The sequence below is a fragment of the Lepidochelys kempii genome, chromosome 3, assembly GCF_965140265.1.
Source record: "Lepidochelys kempii isolate rLepKem1 chromosome 3, rLepKem1.hap2, whole genome shotgun sequence".
Lineage (NCBI taxonomy): Eukaryota > Metazoa > Chordata > Testudines > Cheloniidae > Lepidochelys > Lepidochelys kempii.
In genome coordinates this window covers 67388695-67415175 of record NC_133258.1, presented here as the reverse complement: position 1 = coordinate 67415175, position 26481 = coordinate 67388695, and the positions used below count along the sequence as shown (strand labels likewise).

Here is a 26481-nt window from a genome sequence, read left to right as displayed (position 1 = left end):
TCATCTCAGGAAAGATGGCTGAAGCCTCTCTGAAGTTTGGGACCCCAGCACAGCTCAGATATAACCCAAGGCAAGTGGCTCCAGATACTCTAACTATACTATAGAACTGTAACAAAGTAACTATGAGGGATGGCAGGTCTCACCCTTGGGCCACCATCCAGCAGCTCACTGGAACCAGTGGAGAAGGGGGCTAAAGGAGCTCGAGCTCATCAAAGGTTCTGCCCTTGAAGTTCCTGATTGGGTGAGTCATCTGGCCCCACCAATTGGCTCAGTTGCACTACTTAAGTCAGAAGAAGGCACAAGTCGTCGTCCAAGCAACTAAATAAATCTCCGCCTGCCACTTCAGACCCTGCCTTCTTGCTTGACTCCTGTGCCCTGTACTTCTGCCTGCTCCTGTCCACCCTATCCCAGATCTGCCTCTGTTCCTAGTTCCCACTTTTCTTGTTCCAAGTCCCTGCTCCTCTACCCTACCCAATGACGGCTTTGCCGCCTAGTTTAACTCCTTACTCCAACTCCAGGTTGGCCCCTGGCTCATCCTAAGTCTGATTCTGACTTCAACCCTTCACTTGACTTTGGACTCTGTCTCAAGCTGCAACCAGTGGCTCCACTTCCTCTCTCCTGACTGACTACAAGGCATGACCGCCGATACTCTGATCCCTACAGTAACTAATAGTAAAAAGCTAACTAGCTTGTGGACATGAGAGAATTCCATTCAGATCTCTGCAGTGGCAGCAAAGGAACTGTGTCACTCCAATGTATAGAGAGAAGGACATCATCCTAGTGGGAGAGAACTCTTGCACCCCTCAAAATACATGGCTTTTCTATGCAGTTTCACAGCTCCACGTCAGAGGTGCCAAATCCCATAAGTGGAAATACCCCAACTCTGTGCTTATCTGCTCCTTTTTTGTGTGCCAGCAACAACATGAAATCCTATTGTCTGAGCATTTCATGGTATTTGCACCTGATCACCTGCCATCATAAAGAACATTTGCACAAATGTTTGTAACTTTAAGGTGGCAACCATGTCATATCTTTTCAAAAATTGGCTTTGATGTTGTTTCTATTTTAAACACTGCTAGTCAACAGGAAAGCTTGATTTGGTGGAACCTTTACTGAAATTAAAATGCTAAAGAAAATATTATGTAGGGGCCATCCTGAGGATGAAATGCAAATCTGTGAAGCATTTTATAAAGAAAAATAATAAAGCTGTAAGCAGGTCACTTGGAACACATTATTGCAACTTTCAAAGCACTTGGCTTGCCAACACTGAGAGACAAGGTGGATGAAGTAATATCTTTTATTGTACCAACTTCTGTTGTGAGAGAAACTAGCTTTCAAGCTAGAGAATTCTTCAGGTTTCCCTTTACCCAGTGAAATCACTAAGAGCAGGGCTAAATGATTTAGTCTCAGAACATAACAGAAGTGACAGCAAGCAGCAGCAGTGATAACAGTGGCAGAGGTGACAGCTAGAGCCCTGCGCGAGACTATTTTTAATCCGACTCCTGTCACACTCCCATTATTATATGACAGTGGGCCCTGCGGGACCCCACAGGATCCCAGTCCTGTTCAGGGGGACTCGGCAACAGCGAGACAGGTGTACAGGCAACAGCAGAGGCATCTTTTCAGGGATGGGAAGTGAACCCATGTGAAACCACCTCTGAACTCTGTGTCTTCAGTGACCAAGCACAACCATTGTGAGTGGGGTGCAGTGGAGGTAAATGGGAGTGGCATGTTAAAGACCCATTCGTTCATTGGACTTTCATACCACAGGGTGGGATACTGAGGCAAATGACGCTGCCCAATGTACCGTGGGGTGGGTGTTTGCTTCCGGTTACATGCTTTTGAATCATGGTTGAAGTGTTTTCCCAAATTAATGCTGGGTTCCCTTTCCCTTTGAATAAGAATTTTTTTTTTTTTTGGCTATACACAGGCTCAGTGATTGACAGTGTGGAAGTACTGTCTCATAGAGATGCCCAGTGGTGGTGTTCCATTTTTCCAGATTATTGGGTGGGGGCTAGAACCAGTTCTGTTCTGTAGTATTTAGAGGAATCCCCAGATATTGAACCTGGCTGCTGACTTGAACTGGCAGAGGGGTGGCGTAGCTCAAACACTTTTCACCAACAGAAGTTGGTACAATAAAAGATATTACCTCACCCACTTTTTCTCTCTAATATTCTGGGACCAACATGGCTACAATATCACTGTAAACACCACTGACAATGATTCTTGACTGTTAACAAAAAAGTATCACAAAAAAGTGCAACAATTCTATTAATCAAATTATGAAGATATAATACATTAAAAAAAAACAACACACCATCATTTAAATAAATATGCCAAAGAAATTACCAAAGGGCAGATTCTGATACTCTCATTCACGTTGAATAGTCTCAATGATTTCAATAGGACTACTTAAGGAGTAATCACCATGAGGGAAAGATATCAGAATCTAGCCTCAAATAGCTTCTGGGAGTTCCACTGAAAAGAACAGGCATGCAAATTTAAAATGATAGCCAATTATATTTTCAGTCAATCAGTAATGTAGTCCATTGCAAAACTTCTTGTCCGGCAGCGTTCTAAATGTAAAATTCTAGAGAAACAGATGGAAGATATTCTACATGTCTAAAACAAAACAAGAAAATGGAAAGGAGAAAGATTACCTCAGTAACTGAACAGCTGACCCATATTCATCTGTTTCCCACACTCTCTTTCCCAAACATGCACAGTGCAGCTCTCTGATCTGTAAACCAGTACATGAGTAACGGGAATACAATGTTTTACAAAACAAATAATGGGTTGGTTTTACATTCACTTTTCAAAACAATGACTGACTCATTCAAAGAGTGAGCCTGTGAGGAGCTGAGTGCTCTCAACTCTCACTGACTGCAATTCGAGGTGAAGGCATTCAGCATCTCTTGGGACTACGCCCTCACTGTGGCAAAAATATGCTTGCCGCTCAGCACTATGTTTTAACAGGGTCCATTCAGGTGACAGGAATGCAGGGATTAGAAGTGAACCTGAATCAAAACCTTTGATCCAAACATTAGGAAAGTTCAGAGTGAATTCACAGCTAAGATCCACATCTAGTAACAGTGTATCTGATACATCTAGAATCAATGGGGAAATGCACATCATGGAATGTTCTGCAGCATTAATAGGAGAATGTGGGGCAAAAATAACTGCTTGGTATGAGAAGTTGAGTTTGGTCACACAAGAGCTCTAACACAAGTCAATATACAACTAACTACTAAGAATACCCATGGCTGTCCCATCACTGCTATGTTGTTCCTGCCAAAAGGATGTCAATTCTCATCTGAATCCAACCATTAGGCAACTACTTGATTGATGATAGGAGGAATGGAAAATTGTCTGTACTGCATATGAGAAATCCAGACGCATAAAAGCCAAACACAACACAGAGGCACTGGCTGTTCTGTGCATTTGCTTCTCCCTACAAGCCCTCTGCTGTTTACTCACAACAGAGTATGACAGGCATTGTTAAAGAAACGATGTTCCCCCACTCCATAATAAAGACAAAAAATATCTGACTGTATGTGTGAAGTGTATGAAGGGAAAAGAGGGAGTGGACTTGAAATTTGTAAAGATGTCAACCATGAAACAAGAGAGGTCGAGGGAATGATGGTACTTCACCTGTTTTCCCAAAGGGTACTTTGGAAGGGAAGTTGTGAAAACATGAAGACATCTCAGAACTGGGAAATAATTCTCATGGTAAATATGCAAGTCTTCCAGTAATTCCTGTGTTACTTCCTAAAATGACAGAATAACAGTTTAACAAAGTAGTTCAATATCCATGAGAACAAAGCAGTATGAAATAATCACAAAATGTCTTTTAAAACACATAAATAAAATATTTTAAGGGAATACTAAAGTTCTCACAAACTAGGAAAGACTGATTTACATTAAAGTGATTTTAATAATGATTTAAATCAGCAAGCAGGAAATCTTGATTTAAATAATTGATTTCAATCTTGTTTCACATTTGTACCTTTTTAGTTATTTTCCTAAAGAAAGAGTCATTCTCATTGGTTGATATAATCATTAAAACATTGGTTTGAAACTAAATATGGTCTTTATACTCGATTTGGTATTTCTTTTTGCTAATCAGCAGGACAAACTGTATCTATACACATTTGTTTAAGCAATTATATGGCTCAAAATACATTTATTTAGATTCTTAATTTTTCAGATTTTTATTATGTTAGAAAATGATGAATGATGTATTTCCTATTTACTAGATGATAATGTCTTACTCATGCTTTGTGTCAAGTTGCATTTGGACAGAAATTGGAATTCAATTAAAAATGAATAAAAACCAGCAGTTTAATTTAAAACTGATTTATTAAAACAAAGGAAATATTAAATGTAGTTAATGACTTGACAGATTGAAAACCTGGCTCATGGTGACCAGAAAAAGGTATTTAGAGGCAAAGAGATGTTCCAAAGTGCCTGAGCAGTTTACATGCCTAATTTCCACTGAAATCAATGAGAGGTAGGCACTGGACCTACTTAAGCACTTCTGAAAATCCCATTAGGTACCTCTGCATTTGTAGGTGCCTAAATACCTTTGAAAATCTATCTTATGTCCTTCAAGTTTTTAGAATTAGTAGATCTCATCCTCACCAGCTGATTTTTATTCATAGACTGGAAGAGGTAAATAAGCTTTTCTGATTTTCAACTCTTAAACAGTTTCTCAACTTTGAATTAAGTAGTCCAGGTGAAAAAATATATATTCTCCCTGAACTTGCTAGATCAACTGAAAGTAACAGTAATTAAGGCAAAAGCTTTTCTGCACAACAAAAACGAAGTACACTGGACCCTCGCTAGAATGCACGTCTATATAGTGCAAATTCGCATATAACGCGGTCGTGGCCATGGATCCCAAATTTAATTACTTTAACTGGAATTCATTTTAACGTGGTCCCTGCGTTAATGTGGTACAGCACATAGATCCCAAATCCTGTGTTCTAGCAAGGGTCCAGTGTACTTATATTTGAAAAAAATGTAAATAACAGCATTCGCTCCATTGTAAAGACTGAAAATAATATAGATAACTTATGCAGCACTTGGATTTATAACACACTGAGTCTGGAAGTACATCAGTTGTGAATGAACAAAAAGGTCATAGTTCTGTTTCTGCATATAGGGTGAGATTCTGTGCTAAAACTCCCAAGTCTAGGGCAGACGGGACTACGGTAGCTTTAAGCCATCTTTCTGCCCTCCTTATCCTGGGTTGCTCTCAGGGATGGGAAGGCCCAGAGTGTACCTTAGATAGCCCTTGGTGTCTGTCTAAATTATGCATTTTCCTCAGGTTGCCCTAAGGGTGGGCCACAGCACAGCCTCGAATCCCCACAGTGCTGTGCATTGCAACATTGTCCCTAATATACCCATCCTGCCCCCAGCACATCCCCTGTGCTACAGCTTGCAAGGGAGTCTTTGGAAGGCAGCCTCATGGAAATCTTATGAAGTGCCCGAGTCAGAGGAATCCTTCCCTGGCTACATACAGAACTTTTAAGGTCCCTTTTATGCTGCTTTGGCCCTTTTACCTGGAATAAAAGAACCACAGCAGGGCTGAGGATCTCAACCACAGTGTAAACCTATAACTAGTCTCTCATCATCTACTTGGTTCCTTTTATATTAGGGTCTAAGTAAAGCTAGGTCAAGTATCTTTTTTTGGATGGCTAAAAGCAGACTTATTCCATACATGTGTGCCCTTGTATTTTGTTGAACATATAAGAGAGCTCTCTCTTGGTTATCAGATATGCAGGTTGTGAAACTGATTAGTGCAGATGGCTAACAAAATGCCCAATAGAAAACCTCAGAAAAATTAAGATGATATTTTCAAAGTTCTGCTCTGAGTTTACAGAAATTGGCATATACTCCCCACGCCACTGCATAAATAGCACATTTCTTCAGAGATGGGAAAGCATTTCATTAATTCAATCACAAATTAATCCTGTTCTGAATGATAAATACAAAGGAAATGCATTTTTGGGTAAAATAAACATTGCCAAATGAAATATCAGGTGCATATGATAAGGATACTCACACATAATCTGAATGGATTTAATGACTATTGGCCAGTTTCTGCCACCCTTACTCACAGTGCGATGAACCTTACTCCTCAAGATTTTGGTGTAAGGATGCCAAAATCTGACCTTAGATAATAGTGTCAGAGTTCCGCTCGATAAATAAAGGCTTTGCTAATGCTTTTTTGAGGGGGTGGGGGGGTTATTCTGTTATAATAACTATTAATAGTGTTATTTTCCTAAGATTAAGCAATTTAACATTGAAGCTGGGAGTCTAAACTAGAAATACGAATGCAAAAAACAGAAATGGAGTATGAATTAAATACCATTGATTCAAACATCTCTGGGTACTGGAAAAGATTTGATTCAATTCCAAAGTATGTCACAGGGTTTAGAGTCACAAACACCACTGAAACAATGTGGGGTGATTTTGAAAAGCACAATGCTAAAATAAACTGTTCTGTTTTCATTCAAACTTTCAAAAATGACTTTGGTCTTGGGTTCTTTTCTTCATACCAAAATTACATATTTGGGTAAGAGAAATCAATATTGTAGATGAAAGAACATCCAAAAGTAGCTCTGATTTTTTTTCCTAGTGCCACATAGTTCCTTGGCATTGCTATAACTTTAATAAGCAGTGCCTTGTGGCTGATGGACCTAAAGCCAAATCCTTTCCATCTGACACATGACAGGTTTTTTTACTTGATGGACAATAAGTTCATAATATCCTTTCTGCTATTAAGGAAACAGAGCAAGTGAGGCAATGACTAGACTGAGATTAAACATTTGCACTACTGTGATTTGGATGGCTATTTTCTTAGTACACAGATGAGGAAGCTGGCATTTCCTTAGCAGATGCCTTAAAACAAAATAGTTTCATTCCACTCCATTCTGGAAGGATTGTCTAGTATGAGATCATATCCTTCACTTATGCCAGAATTTAAAAATAAACAAAAAACTCCCACAAAAAACTATTTAGTGTAATTGCATTTCAATCTTTAAATAAAATAAGATACTTCCCAAATGAAGAAAGTTGGGACTAGTTTTATGCAAGCTATATGTTTTGTAAGATGAGGAAACAGTGGGAAAATTATTGATGAGTCAGTGTTATTGGTTGCAGCTCCCCAACCTTCTAGCAGAGGTTATAGTTATTATGAATCCTGTTTTCCAGGAGAGAAAGATGAACTTAAATCATTGTGGACATGAAGGGGGTTTTTGATCTGTGGAAGAGTCTTAAATCCCAAGATAGTGAAATGGTGTTTATGATGAAACTCAGTTTAAGTCTTTTTGGACATTCAATATTAAAATTGATGCTTCCTTTGTCTTATACTTTTCAATCTATTTGTAGAATGTTCAAATGGGACATAAGCAAAATATAATAAACCTTATCTGAAGGGCAGAATAGAAAGTTCTGTCAGCTAGAGAGCATAGGGGGATTTACTGTTTTTAACTCCTCTGTGAATTGTAGAAAGAAATATCATTCACTTGGCTACACACTGACTTTATAGATCCTGACTGCAGAGTAAGTAATACTCTGTCAGAGAATTTATATGTTTAGATTCCTCCTCTCAGCAGCAGCCCATCTGCAGAAGAGGTTATTGCAGTAATGGCTGGTTATTTTACTGGGGGAGGAGGGAGAAGAGTTATTGGCAAGATGAATTTAACTGTAACAATTCACTATCTTCTAGGTCAGTGTGGGATTATAGAAGCTATCTGTTTTCCAAACTGTTTTAGTTTGAGATCTTAGGATCAGTAGTACAGAGAGACATCAATCAGAACAACATCTTCCTGACTTCTGAATGATTGCTTGTCAGAAACTTTCTAGCATGGAATTATACGTGGTGGCATATACATCTGTGATTGATCAGATGTTTCATCTCTGAGACTGGTTGTTTCAATTCCCACTCATGAAGGCAGATCTTTATCATTCCAAGGACTTCGGCTTGGCATTTCATGGCTGCTAGAATATGGATTGTTGTCAAATGGATATCACTTCCTTGGAAGTATTGCACGAGTTGCCATGTTTCACAGCAATGGGCTTGTGATCTGCTACCTCTTGGTTTGTTTACCAAGAAAACTTCCTCTCTTCCACTGCAGAAATACTAATACAACAGATCACAATAAAATGTGAAATCATTATAAATAAATAGGTTCACTCTGTCCGCTTTAAGAATTTCTCCTTAAGAGACTGCTGACTAGCTAATTCCAATTCTGTATTCCATGACTGCATTCAGAATACAAAAAAAAAAAAAGATATGCATCTTTTGGCTCTGTGAAAGCCATCCCATTCTCTGGTTAGCAGATTTCTATTATCTGTCACACATCAAATTTTCAGGAAAAGTGACTCATAATAAAGTCCAGATTTTAAAAATCCAGGGAGGTCTATATGAAACTGCAGAGATACTCCTCAACTTTCAAGCAGGCAATTTGGAAATTTAGATAATGGCCATAATGAATTAAACCAATGGTCCATCTAATCCAGTATCTTGTCTCTAACAATGGCTGGTACCTGATCTTTCAAAGGAAGATGCAAGAAACTCCAGAGTGGATAACCTTACCATAGACTAAATTTATTAACTGTGTAGTTAGTAGCTCCAAAGCCGGAGAGAGTTCCTCTCTCTATTTTTATAATCCTATCTAATATAATGTGGATGTTTTCACGAACCATTCAAACATCTAAACCGTTTTCCAGTTATATTTGTGGCAGTAATTTTCATAGGTTAGTTATGTGTTCCGTAAAGAAGTATTTCCTTTTATGAATTTTAAATGTATTGCTTACAATTGAATTGACTGTCCCCCTGCTCTTGTGTTATGGGAAAGGATAAATAGGAGAGCATGATTTATGTGCTCAAACCATTGGTTATTTTGTTTCTCTCTGTCATGATCCCTCTAATCCACCCCCTCTCTAAACTAAACAGTAACGGCCTTTTCAATCTCTTTTCAGAAGGGACTCTTTCAAAAGCAACAATCAGGATTAATTATTCATCTCTTGTTCTGGCAAACACTCCATTGAATTTCATGGGTTTTTTTGCCTGAATAAGTAATAAGAGTGGGTCCTAAATAATTGAGCTTCACAATCTCCCTGGTAATTATTTTATCCATTTTACAGATGGTAAACTCAATGCACCGAAAGGCTGAGTGACCTACCCAATACCCCACAGAGTAGAATTAGGACTATCACGTAGACCTAAAGCCCAGCTCTCAAATCATTAGACATATTTTGGGATATCTACCAAATGAAAGATGCATTCTACCCTAGTTTCCTCTCTTTTCATGCAAAATGATGGGGGGTTTGGAAGGTTGTTCCTATCCCCCAAATGATTTTACACTTTACCTTTAAAAAACTGTCCTCAGTCAGAAGTGCAATTTGTTTTTCCGAGACTTGACTTTCCACATATCTGAAGTAAAAACCAAACAAAAATATTTGTGCAATATAAAGTTACACAATACATAGTTCTAAAAATGGTGGCCGTCAGGATTCTGTTGGGTCTGTGGCCACTACAAAATCCTGCAGTTTAAGTCCCGGGTCTGCCATAACTTCTCAACTGATTAGATCATTTGTCAAAAGAAAATGTTTCTACACGAAGGACAAAAGGAAAAAATGGATCTTTCAACTGACGGATTTTACAGCAGGTTATTTTACACAAAATAAAAGTTGCATTCTTTAGACAGAGATTAAAAAATTTCAGAAGTAATTCACAACTGTCCCTGTTTTATGTAACATACGCACATATAATTACACATTTCACAATGCTCTATTTACAAGTTTTTTTAAAAAAAATGCTGATTGAATATAGGGCTGTTCAAAATATTTATTTCTCCTTTACCTTCTAAAAGATGGCAGGCTTCGAATGTTTTCACACTGATTGTGTGATAAAGAATATACTCTCTTCTTAGCTTCCAGGAGCTCGCAGCACAACACACTGAGGGGCTGGGAATAGAAATGCTCCACAATAGACAGCTGAAAGAGACAATGCAGTAAAAACCTGTAATACCTATGCAGTTCACTTTCCTTGAGGTGTCCTAGCTTTTAAATAAGTTAAGCAATTTATTAACAATTGCTAAAATGACAGTAATGACATTTATTTAAAAATTGTATTAGAGAGTCTACTCAGTCAACACATCAGATGACATTAATAATCTTCTACTTTCGACTGCCACTAGAGGTGCTTGATTATTATTCAATGAATAACACAGGCAACCTCACTTTGCAATTTTCTTCTGCTCATATCATTCAGTCAATTGCTTTTTGTTTTATACGAGATCTATAGCAGCTCAATTATTACTTGATTAATTTATTATTTGAATAATAGCAAAATTCAGCAATTACATTAGGTATTACATAATTTGTTGGGTTATGTGACCAGGCCCAACCTCACAAATGCCAAAGCAGCAAGTAAAGAGTGTATCATTTAAGGTACAAACATCAGCTAGAATGCATTAAATGAAACAATGGAACATGACAAGATCCCACATTTCACATATCTGAAATCATACTGTTAGGCCCTGATCCTGTAAACATTTACACATGTGCTTAACCATGCTACTTTGAGTTGTTCCACTGATTTCAAGTGCGTAAGTGTTTGCAGGTCTGGGACCTTACAGTATAGTAGAAAACATACTTCTGACTCAATGTAATTTTTTTGAAGACTGCACCACAGTCATTCTGAAAAAAAAAAAAGGTAGTACAAAAACTGGGCAGGTATATTGAGATGGAAAACCGTTTCCTATCACAAAGTTCTTCACATGACTGAAGATTTTTTAGTATTAGCATGCAAAATTGAAAGACATCAAAAAATACCTATAAAATTAATAGAAAATTTGTTTCTACCCTTTCAGGTTTTTGTTTCTAATTTTTTATTCATATGACTTGTGTCACAGAATAAGCTGTTTCTAAACTGCCTTCCCACAATTCCTGCTAGCTTCCCAAGAGCTTTCCCATCCCCCCTCCCACCCCGCACACTCACAAAAAACCCACTATTTAGACACCCGATCTCAGCTATAGTATTCAATGGGAATTTTGCCACTGACTTCAATGGGATTAAAATCAGGCCCTAAAAAACTGAGTACAAGTCTGCTGCCATGGAGTAATTCTATTGCATTTTCACCACTGCCTAGCTGTAATTGAAATTCTTCTTACTCCTGATTACCTGAAATCCTTTGATAAAGTTCTGGACAGAGAAATCATGGTACAAAAATATGTTGATTAGAACTTGCAACACTTTCTCACTTAGTTTAAAGGGAAACTCAGTTGTCAGAAGTAGCTGCAGGAGACAAAGGGAAAAAAAGATTTCCTTGCTAAATGTTACCAGAATAGATTACATTTCAAGGTAAATGTAACTGCTAGTAGCAACAGCCAATTATTATAACGTTACTTCTTGAATATGTAAATAGCAAAGCAGTTAGATCTGCGTTTGGTTTAATTCTCAGAATGTGCTAAAATTAAACTATATTAATTGATTAATGCATGTAGTCATCTTCAGCCAAGCCATATTTATTTCCATTGCTGCAAAAACACACACTTTTCTTTAAAGCTTATGATTCCACCAAATCCTGAACTATATATTGTCTGATTTTATAGTAACAGCCGTGTTAGTCTGTATTCGCAAAAAGAAAAGGAGTACTTGTGGCACCTTAGAGACTAACCAATTTATTTGAGCATGAGCTTTCGTGAGCTACAGCTCACTTCATCGACCGATGAAGTGAGCTGTAGCTCACGAAAGCTCATGCTCATGAAGTGAGCTGTAGCTCACGAAAGCTCATGCTCAAATAAATTGGTTAGTCTCTAAGGTGCCACAAGTACTCCTTTTCTGTCTGATTTTAGTTATGTTCAAACTTGGCATTAATTTTACCTATAATTTTTCAAATTATGAATGAGAGAACAAACATTACAGCAGGCATCAGGGACAAAAGTACTTTCTGCAAGCATATGCAATAGTTCTGCTGGCACTTTACAAATGCACTCCACTGAAATCACACGAGCAAAGTGTCTACATGATGGGACCTTATATTTGGATAATTCTGCTCATTTTCAAGGGGCTGCAGAATTCACATTAAGCTGCAATATTCAGTATAAATATAAGCGATGTGAAGCCATCTCTATTTAGAATGAAGTCAATCTTACTTCAAAGCAGCACTATAATAAAGGGGAGTGAATGAAAACCATATAGTTGTGTGTGCATGAATGTTAATACAAACAAGAAGTGAAGATATGTACTGAATAATTTCTGAATGGTCTCCAACACTGTGTGAAGAGGAAACTCTCAACACATGTAAGTGAGCTTAAAGACATGGTTTTCAGAGAGAATATTCAGAACATATGGCTCTCAGGAACAGATCCCACTTTAAAAGCTTCACACTAGTCTACTTTGAAAGCATAAGATGCTATGTATACATACACCATACTTGTACATATCCATTCCCCGCCTCATCTATCTAGAAATTGAATTACCTTGTCAATTACTGTAGCCAGGTGCTCCTTGCAAGAAAGAGACTGGAAAAGCTCTATACACAGCAGAGAAGAAACAGAGTGAGGAAGTAACCTGTGGATGATCATTGGAGACGTGGCAATTCCGAAAATGAGTACAAGAGGGAATTCATGTATGTGCTGACTAGACCACAAAGTGGGAAAGGAAAAAGAAAACACAACAGTTATGTGGGTTTCCCCAGCACTGTATGAAAACACAACCACAAGGCAACACAGTATATTCCCAATACAGCACTACCAAGAAAAAAACAAATCAAACTGTACCCTGAGGACCCAATCTTCAGGAATATGCTTGTAAAACTTCTGCCTTTAATGTTACAGTACAGGAAAGGTTCCCCTTTGCTAGTTTTACCTAGCTGAAAAATTCCAAAATATAGTCTTCTAAATATGCCTTGAAATTATTTGTATTAATAAATAGTGTTGGAAGGCTCACATGGATAAAAATCATTAAAGGGTAAATGAAATTATTATTTACTCTTTGAATTGCAGTAGGACCTAAGGGCCCCAATCATAGATCAAGGCCTGTTTTTTGAGATTCTACAGTATCTAGGACAATACAAACAAACAAGAACCCCAAGACTTTAAAAAGTATTGTAGTTTGCTTAAAAAAAAATAAAATAAAACAAGACATTTAGAATTAAAATTAAAAGAAACCCAACTTTCTGAAAGTATGACAATTCAAACAATTGTAACCTTCCACCCACATTAACATCCTGAGAGGAACCAGAAACATTATTCATCTGAATTCCAAATTGCCGTATCAGATCTGACCAAAGTTCCTATGTTCACTAATCTTATCTCTGATAGCAACCAATAACAAATCCTTCAGAAGACGGGGGATAAAGTGATCCATAATTGACATTTACACAAATTAGAAAGACAAGGTGAGTGAGATAGTACCTTTTATTCGACCAACCTCTGTTGGAGAGAGAGAAACTTTCAAGCTGCACATAGCTATTCTTCAGGTCTCAGAAAGATACTCAGAGTGAAAAAGAGCTCTGTGTAGCTCAAAAGCTTGTCAGAAGTTCATCCAATAAAAGATTCTACCTCATCTACCTTGTCTCTCTAATATCCTGGGACCAACACGGCTACAACCCTGCATATTTACACAAATTAGCATTCCTAGGAGAGAAGTTAATTCTGTCTCCTAGAGAGTTTTCTGTTTGGCTTAGTATATGTCTTAAAGAGTTTATATTCCTTCTGTGGGTGAAATCCTTTCTCCCTTGACTTCACTGGGGCTAGGACTTCATCTTATTTTTTTATCCTAGCATATCTGTGATTGTTATTATTCATATATTATATTTATTACACACACCTCTTTTTAAAATCTAACTAGGCTCTGCCTCAACAACATATTGTGACAAAGAGTTCCACAGTTAAATTTTTGTGATGTAATTCATGTATTTTTAGCAGTTTTAAATGTACTGCTTTTTAATTTCACTGTTTATCAAGCTGTTCATGTGTTATGAGGAAAGGAAAATTGGAATGCCCAAATGGCTCTTTCTACATATACACACAATAAGTTATAGACCTACAATATACTCACTCACTTATTCCTTCTCTAAAACAAACAATCCTAAAACTTCTAAATTTCTTTTTGTTTTTGAGTTTTTCCATTTCTCATCATTTTTGCCCTCTCTGGACCTTTTCTATTTCTAGTTCATTTTTTTCTGACATGTGATGACCAGAACTGAGCACGGTGTTCAGATGAAGATCTATCATTGCTTTATGCAGAGGTATAGCCTCTTCCCTTTTCTAGTTTCATGTTATCCAAAAATGTTGTTACCTTACAATTTAACACTGCCCCTTAAAGATCACTAATATATTAAATAATACTAGTCCCATTACAGATCTTTGTGGCACCCCACTACTAACTTTCTTCCATGATGAAAACTGACTATTCCTCCAAAACTATTTCATTTCCTTAGCCACTTTTTACGAGGGATTTTGTTGAAGAATTTTTAATCAATCTTAAAAAGTTATATACAGCATCTGTCCCTTCTCTACTCTTCTCCTGGCTATGTCAAACAATTCTAACAGATCGGAGAAGTAGGATTTTCCGATGCAGAAACCATGTTTTGTTTTGTTTTTTTAAACTTTATGTCATCAAGATGTTTTAACTCCATCTTTAGTAACAGGCAAATTAGTTTGTAATAACAAAGTAAAGTGCATCTGTCTAATTTCCAGGGACATCCCCAGCACTTTCTTTAAAAGATAAGGCACAACACTGACTGACTTCTAGTCCAGCAGTACAGTACCTGATTTTAAGGAAGACAACTTTTAATTGTACAGTGATTGCACTGACACTAGGCTTCTTCTACGCAGAGGTCTTCTAAGGGGTACATCAACTCATCTAGATATTTGCCTAGTTTTACAACAAGCTACATAAAAAGCACTAGCAAAATCAGTACAAACTAAAATTTCATACAGGCAATGACTTGTTTATACTGCTTTATATAAACACACTATACACTGAAATGTAAGTACAATATTTATATTTCAATTGATTTATTATACAGTTATATGGTAAAAATGAGAAAGTAAGATTTTTTCACTAACAGTGTGCTGTGACACTTTTGTATCTTTATGTCTGATTTTATAAGCAAGTAGGTTTTAAATGAGGTGAAACTTGGGGTACGCAAGACAAATCAGACTCCTGAAAGGGTACAGTAGTCTAGAAAGGTTGAGAGCCACTGCTCTAGCAAACCACAAATATCCTAACTTATCTGCTGCTGGAACCCTCCCACTGAACTTTAAATATGTGACCTCAGCTATTCCCCATTAGACAGGCACCATGACAATAACCACCCCTTTAAGACTTCAGAACACCGGAAATTAGGTAATATTCTAACAGTTCATCACTTCTACTGCCAACAGTGCTTGTTTTCCACTGCCTGCTCACCTGCACCACTATTGCGATTCTCCAAATTTCTGATTCAGTTTTCAATCCTCTTCATGCCCTTGTAAAGGGATACTGCGTGTCCCAGGATTTTACAATCAAAAAGGGGTATGTTGTCACTCCAGAGTTAGCTTGGGTGATCAACAATGAAGTCTGAGAACCCTGTTTAGCCTAGCCTGGATCTCGGCAGCTGCATTGAGAAGCTGTACTCGAGTTACTATGTCCTTACTGCTGCAGCACCCCCTCAACCACCAGTGTCGCTAGGACTTCTGGGGGCATATCCAAGGGTTCTTTGTGCTGCAGGTAGCTGAGTCACTCTACAATTCTTTTCCAGTGAATTATGGAGAACCTCTCTGTCCTTCTGGGCATATGGGGAGAAACGCTGGAGAATGCAGGCCAAATCAGCACTTAAGTGATTTGGCCTGCATTCTCACGGCAAAGTGGGCAGGTTACTACCTCAAGCAAAAAAGTGACACCTGAGCTCCAGCCTTTAATTTTATGGCAACAACTAGAAAAAGTGGAAGAGAGTAAAAGAGCACCAGTCCAAAACCTCAGGGCACATTACCTGCTGATAACTATGAAGTCCTGAAGTACTTTCGTTGTGAAACTTTCCATGTCCTTGAAGATAACCACAATTGGAGGAGATTGCCAGTGCCTGGAAGAGGAAGTTCTTTTTTTGCTTGGAGTTTCAGAACCTGTTTTCTTCAAAGCCATTGTCCATATATTATAAAACAAAAGTTGGGAAAGGATACAGAGTAAGTCTCTTGTCTCCCATGATATAACACTTTATTACCACATGGACAACTTAACCAAAATAAACAAAACGTTTTGTTTAAGGAACACATGGTACTTCTCTAACTGTGTACAGTACCACTGTTCCTCTCCTGTGACCTAAATGAAATAGCTATAACAGAGAATAGGTAAGAAAGCTATTCTTCAACAAGGGCCAATCCAGCCCTTACCTCTGCAGAGCCCTCTGGTGTGGTTCCACTGGGCAAGGGGAGGGACAATTTGGGGTGGGCACACAGATGTGCACCACTTCTTGTGAAAATCACAGGAGCTAGTCAGGCATGCCTGGGAACCGAAAATGGATGAAGCATCCCCAGTTGCACAGATTCTCTATTACTCTGCTTCAGGAGCTGTGCTAAGACCATAACATCTATTCCAAATTAGGTTAAAGAAGAATCTGCACAATGACTTCCCAGCACTGGGAGTAAAGAGTAGGATTCTTTTTCCTCCTGTCCCTCAGTAGATCTCTCCTGTATCTCAGCTGAGATACTGGAGCATGGATATTTAGGTCCCAATTTAGCAGAGACTTATGAACATACTAAAGTCCATTTCTATTCAGCAAAGCACATAAATCCCACTGAAATCAATGTAAATACGAAGTAAAAAGGAAAATTATTCTATGCTTTTTTGTCCAATTACCCAGTAAGGAAACCAGAGGAGACCTTCAGAGTCTCAATAATTTTGGTAAAATATTTGTGTTCCTAATTTTTAGTTTTTCAATAGTGAGAAAATATAAAACATTTGGAAGGTTTTCCTTTCTTATTAACTGCCTGTGTAGTGCTGGCTTCAGATAGCTTGTGTAAAAGGCTGATCATGTGCCTTTCCCCAGGTTATCTGTTCTTCATACTTTGTTTTTCAAAACAAATACTTCAGGGATCTTGTCTGGAGAGAACAACATTTGGTAGGAAGTCAGATTTGAGTTTTAAGCTTACACTTCCAAACGATTAGCATAAAACAACCTTTTTTTTTTAATTATGAAACACACTTTCAAAAGTTACTTTTCAAAAAGACAATATTTAATTAGAAACTGAATTCATACTGGTGAAAAAATACTTTTAGGTTCTGATGATCTCAGGGTCAGGTATCACCTACTACTAAATGAAAAACTAGCTTTGCTAGTTTTGACTATTAGATACAAGACTGAGTCATGCAATTAAAATTTTATGAGAATTAAAAGCCAGATATTTCGTAAACTGGCAGTATGAAAGCCTACCTTTGTTACATTCTCGTACCATTTGGAAAGAGAAGCCATTGAGCAGTGTATCTTTTTCTGGGAAATGTTAACACATTCATCCTCCTCAGATGAGTCCACATCTACAGAGCAGTCCATTAGCTGTCCCATCAGTTTCTGCAGCAGATGTTTTATGCCTTTATAACATATAGACACACAATGAAGAGACTCTCACCTAGTTACCTAGAATTCTAACCCCGCACACACCTTCTCCCCCCCATCCATCCCCCAGGGTCATCCTGTTTTTGTCTTTTCTTCCCTTTCCCCACCAAGCTCATCGTCTCTGCAGAGCATTATTTTCATCTTCCCCAGGCAGCTCCCAAACCTCCCTTGATCAGGATTGCTGTGTATAACAACAGTTAACCCTACTAGCTTGTCTGATGGCAGAGGGAGGAAATCAAAGGGTCAGACACTGATCCTGCCTCTCCCCCAGGCTTGAGCAATGCACTGTTTGTGCACTACTGGATTAACCTAAAGTTAGACTAAAAGGCTAACCAAGAGATCTGAATGTATTTCTAGGATTGATTTTAGTCTTTTGAGCTGACAAAAAGTATATATTTTGAAGAAAATGTTATTCCAGATATTCCTGATTGCAGTAAAATAAGTTGCTATATGTACATAATGAAACATATACATAAAGCTTTACAGAACAGATGATGTTACTTTTTCATACAATATAAATACGTATCCATGAGGCCTGTTCTTGGCATTAAAAAAAAAGGGATAGTATTTTTCTGAAAATATGTAAAAAACTTTTTTTTTGTAACAGGTGTGATTCTCCTCACTATGAAAATGTTTCAGAGACATTAAGTTGGTGGCTGAAAGAGAGGAGACTAGGGTTTGCAGAGGGAGATTTCAGTTTATAATAGAATATTTCCTGTGACAGATATTGCAAACAATGCAGTATCTTTGGGGACCACTTAATAAAATTTATGAATGGTTTATATATGTTTGTGCTCTACTCTATGGAAGAGGGTTACCACAGCGCCTCCAGAAACTAAAAACTGTGTATTGAGGAAGGTGATTAAGGTGAGTCACTGTAACTAAACAACTCTAGAGAGGTACAACCCTTGGGGAGGTTGGCATATATTATTTCAAACTGGATGTTCCAGAGACTCAAACGGAGAAGTGGCTTTTGGTATAAAAAACTGAGCTTGAACTGACACAGGTTCTTCCTTTTTATTCAAAGGAACAGACCCTGCTGAAGGGTTGGAAAGACTTTGCCTTTCTAGGGTCCTATAAGACTGGTGGGTGACTCCTGATCTGTTTAGTGTGTGTTTAAATCAGTTTATTGGGGCTCTCTCACACACACACAGCTTTTGCCCTAAGAATAAATGTACTTGCTTAGAAAGAGCTATTTGGATTACTGGTAAAGCACACCTGTCATGGCACTTGGAGAGAAAGATAAGCCCAGGTGCTCGCCTTAAGGCAGACTGTCTTGCTGCAGATGTCACACTGTATCGAATGTGGCTATGCAGCTGTAAAACCCCCGGTTAAAAAAGGGAGTGTGACAGAGGTCCCTTCCCAGAGACAAGTGATGGCTGGAGGCCTGACACATGATTGGGCACCTCTAGAGTAGACCACGGAGGGAAGAATACAGGTGCAGTTACCCTGAAATGATGATGAGTGTTACATCTGCTTCTTCCCAAGGCTTAAAATAAGAAATGGTTGGACCAAACATAAAATCATTAAAAAAAAAAAAAAAAAATCTTAATATATGCAACAGCTTTATTTCAAATTGAACAGGATGACAAAGCTAGAACAGTTTCCCACAAGAAGTGGTGGAATCCTCGTTGTTTTAAACAAAACCGGACATAACTAGAAAATGTATTGCAGAGAACAATCTTGCATTGTGAAGAGATTGGACTAGATGGCCTAAATGGTCTTTTCCATCCATAATTTTTATTATTCAAAAATATAAGATAGAATTTATGGTTAACGGCATTCACCATTTGAAGAGGTTGTTAAAGCTATTACGGTATATACCTGGGCATTCTTTGGCTTGCAGTGAGACTACATAAGGAGTAACGTTATCCTGAAGAACCTCTGAGAGACTTTTAAATGTCATTGCATGATCTGTAACATTTACACCTAGAAGGAAGAAAAATCAATACTGTATTATCCCCGTTTATTATCAGAATCATTAAATGAGAAGATATCTCAAATAGACAAGAAAGAGAATAGTGAAAAAATGACAGGTCACCTATAAGTTATGAAGAAAATTTGTATTCAGAATTTCATATTAGTGATGGCTGATTAAAATCAATGGTATCACAGATTATTTTATCTGTCTAGAGATAGCAACAGAAATATCTCTCAAGCTCCTTCCAGGAGGAAGGAAGGTAACAGGCACTTGAGATCTGAATATTTCTCAGTTGTTTTTTTTAAAAACAGCTGTTTGATCCCTCTTGATGTAATTCTGTGCTGGAGTCCACTTAACAAGCTGTCAAGAATACTCTCAATAGCAAGAATGAGGAAAAACCAGTTCTTTTGTTATTTAGAATTTTGGAGGGATGGAGAAAGACAATGAATGAATCTTTGCCCTGGTCTACGGGGGGGGGGGGGAGAGGGCAAATCGATCTAAGTTACACAACTTCAGCTAAATGAATAACGTAGCTGAAGTCAACATACTTAGATCGACTTACCGTGGTGTCTTCACCGCGGTGAGTCAACTGCTGCTGCTCCCCCGACAACTCTGCCTGCACCTCTCATGGCGCTAGAGTACAGGAGTCGACGGGAGAGCACTCAGGGATCGATTTATCACATCTAGTCTAGACGCGATAAATCGATCCCTGCTGAATCGATAGCTGCCTGCTGAACTGGTGGGTAGTGAAGACATACCCTTATACTACCACTATACAAGATCTCAGAACTCAAGAAGGTTTTATTATCTCTCTCCCCACCACACCCTCCAAAGAGTCTAAAGATTAGCAATGTACACATTAGATTTTTAAGGGGAAACAAACGGAGCTGCTTCTTTTATCCCCACTTCCAAGGAGGAAGGATTGGAACTCGGAAGATCTGAGTTCAACTACCAACTCTGCCATAGACTACCTGGATTTGTGTACAATGGGGACATTTTCTAACCAATTGTAAAACTGTTTCAGCTAAACCAAATGTAAAAAACATATAGAACCATAGCATAGACCTAATTTTAGGAGGACCCTGAGGGGGCAGAAGGTCCTAGAACCCGGGCTCCAGCCCGAGAGTCTACACTACAAATTTACAGCCCTACAGGCCAACCAAAGGTGTTTTCTTGACATGCAGACATAGATTCATAGAAGATTAGGGTTGGAAGAGATCTCAGGAGGTCATGTAGTCCAACCCCCTGCTCAAAGCAGGACCAACCCCAACTAAATCATCCCAGCCAGGGCTTTGTCAAGCCGGGCCTTAAAAACCTACCCTAAGGGTAATATCCTGGCCCCACTGAAGTCAATGGTACACTCCCATTAATTTCTGTGAATAAAATCATTGCCCAAATATCTTTTTTTCCTCAGTGCCTCATTTGTCAAAAAGAGAGACAAGAAATACAACTGTATCTAATGTTAAAAAAGCAACTTTAGACTAAGCCTTATTCACCAAAAGACACCCCCCACTTTTTTTTTTTTTTTAAATATAATGATCCCCCATGAAGGCTCAATTATTACAATTATTAATGGTAATAGGCCTGTAACAGGGTCAGCACCCGCCTCTCGTGTGTGCCTCCATTTCTCTGGCAGATAGTGCCTGCAAACACAGTTCTTTTCATGGAGGGGGAGTACACAAATCTCGTGGATGGCCCCCTTTCTCTTGGTTAGGTGTGAGCCTGCTTTTGGTTTTTTGTTCTTTCAATGGGGTGGCACCCTCCTCTCGTGAGCACCCCCACTCCCTCAGCCCATGGTTCTCTCGGCTGGTCTTCGGTAGCTCAGCCCTCTGGCTAAGACGCACACGCTGTCCCCCCTTCCAGGGTATACAGTCCCAAGTTCTTATCACGGCTCTGATATGGGGCCATAACTCTTAGGCTTCTTCCCAGAGACATTGCCTTCTTCAGGCACCTAGCCAGGGCCACAGCTCTCCCTGGGTTCAGTCTTTAAGTAAACCAGTAGGGCCTATCTCGGTACTCTCGCCTGGTCTGGCCAGGTTTTGGTCTACGTCCCCCGGGCTCAGCCTGCCTGCACTGACCTTTTCATGGTCCTTCTGCTCTTCTATCCAGCCAGACAGGCACCCAGTCTTTGGCAACCTTCTCTGGCCTCGGTTCTGCCTCCGCAGTGAGCTATCCAGGGACCTGCTGCTCCCTCTTCGAGCTCCAAGCAGGAACTGAAGGCTGCTCTGCTGCTTGCTTTTTATCTGGCTCTTCTGACCAACCCCTTATTGGTCGCTCCAGCAGCCCCTCTGACTAGCCGCTCTTCTACAGCCACACTAGGCTGCCCTGAGGACTTATCGCTGCTCTATTCTGGGACAGGGTAATACAGGGCTGCAAGGCCTCCAGACCTAGTCCAGCCTGCCAGAGTCTCATAAATATGGACTGCTGTTGGTAATGTAATTCCCTGGGTATTGCATTAGCTTTTATGTTTTGAGAGTGCCCCAATATCTATTTCTCTTATGAGGTGGGTCAAAGGACCAGTTTAATATTGGATGCTAAGTTGAAGCCCTCCCCCTTAAATTTCATCCATGGATGTATTCCTGATACCTGGAGATTACCTGGTAACAAAGCGGCATGGTCCCAATGATCAACACTGGTAACTAAAAAAATTAATCCTGAAAAAATGGAAAAGTCAATCCCCACCAAACACTGATGCGTCACTCAGTGATATGGCTGACTTTGCATCTGACAGACGACTCACATTCTGCAGAAGGAGAATATTCAAAAAATTCAAAGCAATTTGGGCTGACTTTTTAAGAGGTCTATGATTATTGTAGCTTGTTAGGATATAGATATTCAGGCCTGTCTGCAAAGGCCTGTACTCTAAGAATTTAGGTGTATTCTTATCACTTGGCTAGTGATAGAGGTATAAAAGAAAGAATCAAAATCACTGTCTGCTGGTGTAAGGGCCTTCTCTTACTGTGACAGTTTGTTGCCCTGTGCTTAGGCTCAGGCCTTTGGCTAAGCAGCAGAGGCAGCCATAAGCTGGGAAGCGAACGGTCACATCCTCGCATTCCAAACTAGTCACATTGAAATAAGGTGCTATTGGGCTGTTAGGCACTATCAGGACAGGATTGTATTCCTATCACCTCCAGAGAAAGGGAAGTGCCTAGAAAATGTAAAAGGAAACTTAGTTTGATAGCATCCTGTCTGGCAAGAACTCACTTATCAATAGCTGGGATGTGAAATCCTCACTTCTGTATTGTTTTGTCATTATAGTTCCCACTTTGCTATTGTTTGTCTGTATAATCTGTCTGGTTCTGTGATTGTTCCTGTCTGCTGTATAATTAATTTTGCTGGGTGTAAACTAATTGAGGTGGTGGGATATAATTGGTTACATAATCATGTTACAATATGTTAGGATTGGTTAGTTAAATTTCAGGAAAATGATTGGTTAAGGTATAGCTAAGCAGAACTCAAGTTTTACTATATAATCTGTAGTCAATGAGGAAGTGACTGGGGTGGGGGTGGGGGTGTGGGTGGGGGCGGGCATGGGCATGTGGGTGTGTGAGATGGGAACAGGGAATGGGGGTAAGAAAATTGGAATCATGTTTTGCTAAAGGGGGAGATGGGAACAGGGAATGGGGGTAAGAAAATTGGAATCATGTTTTGCTAAAGGGGGAAATGGGAACAGGGAATGGGAGTAAGGAAGTTGGAATCATGTTTGGCTAAGGGTAGGAATGGGAACAGGGACACAGGTGTAAGGCTCTGTGGTGTCAGAGCTGGGAAGGAGGATACTAAGGAAGGAAACTGGAATCATGCTTGCTGGAAGTTCACCCCAATAAACATTGAATTGTTTGCACCTTTGGACTTCAGGTATTGTTGCTCTCTGTTCATGCGAGAAGGACCAGGGAAGTAAGTGGGTGAAGGAATAAGCCCCCTAACATAGCTCTTTAAAATAGATTATGTTGCTACCCCTCCCATCCCCGCTCTTTAATCTAACCTCTTTACTTACTTTGAGCATTATGCTGAATCTGGTGTTTTGGTATATTTGTTGTACTTGGAAAAATAAAAACTGTAAATAAAAAATAAGGACAATATTTGCCTATCTAGAAGGAGGATTGGGAGAATAAATTCATGAGGCACTCATATCCCATGGTAATGGATGCCATATAAAAAAAAAAACAAGATAATCAGACAAACCTCACACAGCACGTTGGTGGTAGAAATGGGAATAGAATCCAAATGTTCTGATGTCCACTTCCTCCTATTGCCTAAGGCAAAACCTATGGTGGAGATGCTCTCACACTGTGCCTTTATACATATGGGAAAAACAAGAAAAACTGACACAGCTTTCCTCTGAATCTTGTCTATTAACGTTTCTGAAGTTCAAGCTGCTTGCTCCAATAGCTGGAAGGCTCCAACTCAATTTCCTTTGATCTTTAACCTAATTTAGAGGTTTGACAGACAAAGTGTCTTAAAATGCAAAAAAGTTACCTAGGACAAGAGCTGCAGTAGGAATTTCACTGGATTTCATCCGACACATCCATTCTGTCTTCTTTGTTTGGAATTCAGAGTGAGATTGTCTCAGAAAACTTATTAAGTTATCAAATAATTGTTTATTCAGTTCTTCTTGTATTTTCTAGAAAACAAACACACACACATGGCTTTTATTATACACAGGCGGGGAGACACTGGAGTCCCCCCTTTTCCGCTTCCCTCTTGTCACTTTACTGGTTGTTAAAAGCCCCAAAGCAAATTATCCAGGGTCCAATTCTAAATTAATATTCTGTTTTTCTGCCAATTATGACCAGAGTGTATAATTTATTAGGTGGCAGAAACAGAAGTGTTGCTTTCTGTTTTCCCTTGACGCTTTGATCAAGCATCTCAATAAATTCAGGAATACTGCATCTTTGTTTAAGTATGTTGCTGCATGACAGGTTGAACAGTAATCTTAAAAATGATTCAGGCACAGAGGAGAAAAAAAATGTATTTAGCTACGAAAAAGCAAGTGACCTCTGGATGTACAAAACAGTGCAATTATTTTCTGGCAGGACGTCCATATCTACTCCTCTAAATCCCTATTGTCTTACAGAACACCTGAAAGTATTTTCTGTGTGAATTCTACAGTTACACAGGAGAGTCAACATTCAATTCCTTTAAATCTAAACAGGAAAAAAAATCAGCTAAGAAAAGTATTAGGCTTAGATGATGAAACAATATCTTCAGCGAACACATGCCTTATTTGTCACCATAACTCTACTCCCTTTTATCCTTGAAAAATTATTTTCATACTGGGATCAACGTGAAAAAATAATTTAAAAAAAATCAATAAAGACAGATATACTTTCGCAGTATTTTTCTATTTCCTTCAATTATCAAATGTGTTTATTTGTGGCTCTCTATTTCCAGCCTAAAATATTCCTTCTGCTGGAATAGACAGTGAAGTTGTAGTCCTGTTTAGGAATATCAGAAAATGTAATGGACAGATGGTTTCATCTCTACCAACCAAAACCTAATCACATACTTCTTAGAACAAAAATCACTTATGGGGTTGGCTTTAGGCGCTGTGACCAGCCAGCTGCTGCTGCCTCCTCTGAGCCTTAGGTATCTTAACACTTTATTTGCTTTTTTGACCACTACTGCACATTGAGTACATGGTTGCACTGAACTGTTCTACCAAGACCCTAGATTTTTACTAGAGTTGAGTGAATAATTTATTTTTTGATTCAGTGGTCGAACAAAAAAATCCACCCCCCAAATTTGCTTTGTTTCAAACCAAAACCTGAAATTTTTCATTGTTTCCTCTCTGAAATGAAAACGCTTTTATTCTGGTTCAATGAAACTTTTCAAACATCATCTCAAAATGAAATCTTGAAATGGTTCATTTAGAAAAAATATCAAAACAAATCAGTCCGACTTTTTCAAAAATTTCCCCCCTCATCTTTTTGTGTCCAAAACTATTTGCAGAAGTCGACCTGAATATTAATAATAACGAGCTTCATGGGAGCAAGCCCTGATTTAAACATATATCTTTGGAAAACACAGCCAGAAAAGTATAAAACCCCACTACCTATCACTGCTTTTATGTTTTCAGTCAGATATATTAAGTTCACTACAGGGTGCAAGTTCTTCTTTAAACAGGGGGAGGAAGAGGGGAGAAACAGGTGAGGAGGGAAGACTAGTAGGCAGAATATCTTCTGGGATTGCTTTCCCGCAAAAAAACCCATCATAATAAAAATCTCTCTTCATCTGCTCCATCTTGCAATGTTAAACTTATTAAAATGTTTTGGGCTCCTAATTATAGGTTACTTAATTTCATAAGGCCTCAAGTAACCAAGAGGTTGAGGAAACATTTTATTTTTCCTAAAACAGTCTGCTTTGTTTGAGGTAGTTATCATTATAGGACTTCTCACTGGTATACAAAAGACACTGTTGATACCAGTTCATCAGACTAAGCGCTCAGTCATATTAGCACATATCTGTCTTCCATTCACCAGCATGTATTCTAAGGCCTGGTCCACACTGGTGGGTGGGGGGGGCGGGGGAGGAGAGAAGAAATCCATCTAAGATATGCAACTTCAGCTATGAGAATAGTATAGCTGAAGTCGATGTTTCTTAGATGGACTTAGAATCACTTACTTGGCGTCCTCGCAGTGCGGAATTGACGGCCGCCGCTCCCCCGTTGACTCCGCTTCTGCCTCTCACTGTGGAGGGGTTCCAGAGTCGACGGCAGAGCGATCGGGGATCGATTTATCGCATCTACACTAGATGCGATAAATCAATCCCCAATAGATTGATCACTACCTACCGATCCAGCGGGTAGCGCAGACGTGGCCTAATCCACCATGGATCTTGAGATACCCTATACCCCACAAAACTGAGGTTTATAGCAGCCTAAACTTCACTGTGGCTTAGAAAAAACACACAACTGGATTAGAATCAGACGTGGCAATACACCAGGAT

General features: G+C 39.0%; 1 protein-coding gene across 4 annotated transcripts in view; it reads right to left on the bottom strand.

The window, feature by feature from the left end:
* ORC3 (origin recognition complex subunit 3) overlaps window positions 1-26481 on the bottom strand; it is a 79262-nt gene that overhangs the window by 29682 nt on the left and 23099 nt on the right. For all 4 annotated transcript variants that reach the window (XM_073336635.1, XM_073336633.1, XM_073336634.1 and 1 more), the window contains exons 4-13: window positions 24013-24157; window positions 19440-19544; window positions 17436-17590; window positions 15999-16135; window positions 12499-12658; window positions 11198-11311; window positions 9875-10008; window positions 9382-9445; window positions 3652-3768; window positions 2661-2740 (exon numbers count right to left, since the gene is read on the bottom strand). In XM_073336635.1, coding sequence (XP_073192736.1) covers window positions 2661-2740; window positions 3652-3768; window positions 9382-9445; window positions 9875-10008; window positions 11198-11311; window positions 12499-12658; window positions 15999-16135; window positions 17436-17590; window positions 19440-19544; window positions 24013-24157 — 1211 coding nt within the window. The remainder of the gene's footprint in view (window positions 1-2660; window positions 2741-3651; window positions 3769-9381; window positions 9446-9874; window positions 10009-11197; window positions 11312-12498; window positions 12659-15998; window positions 16136-17435; window positions 17591-19439; window positions 19545-24012; window positions 24158-26481) is intronic.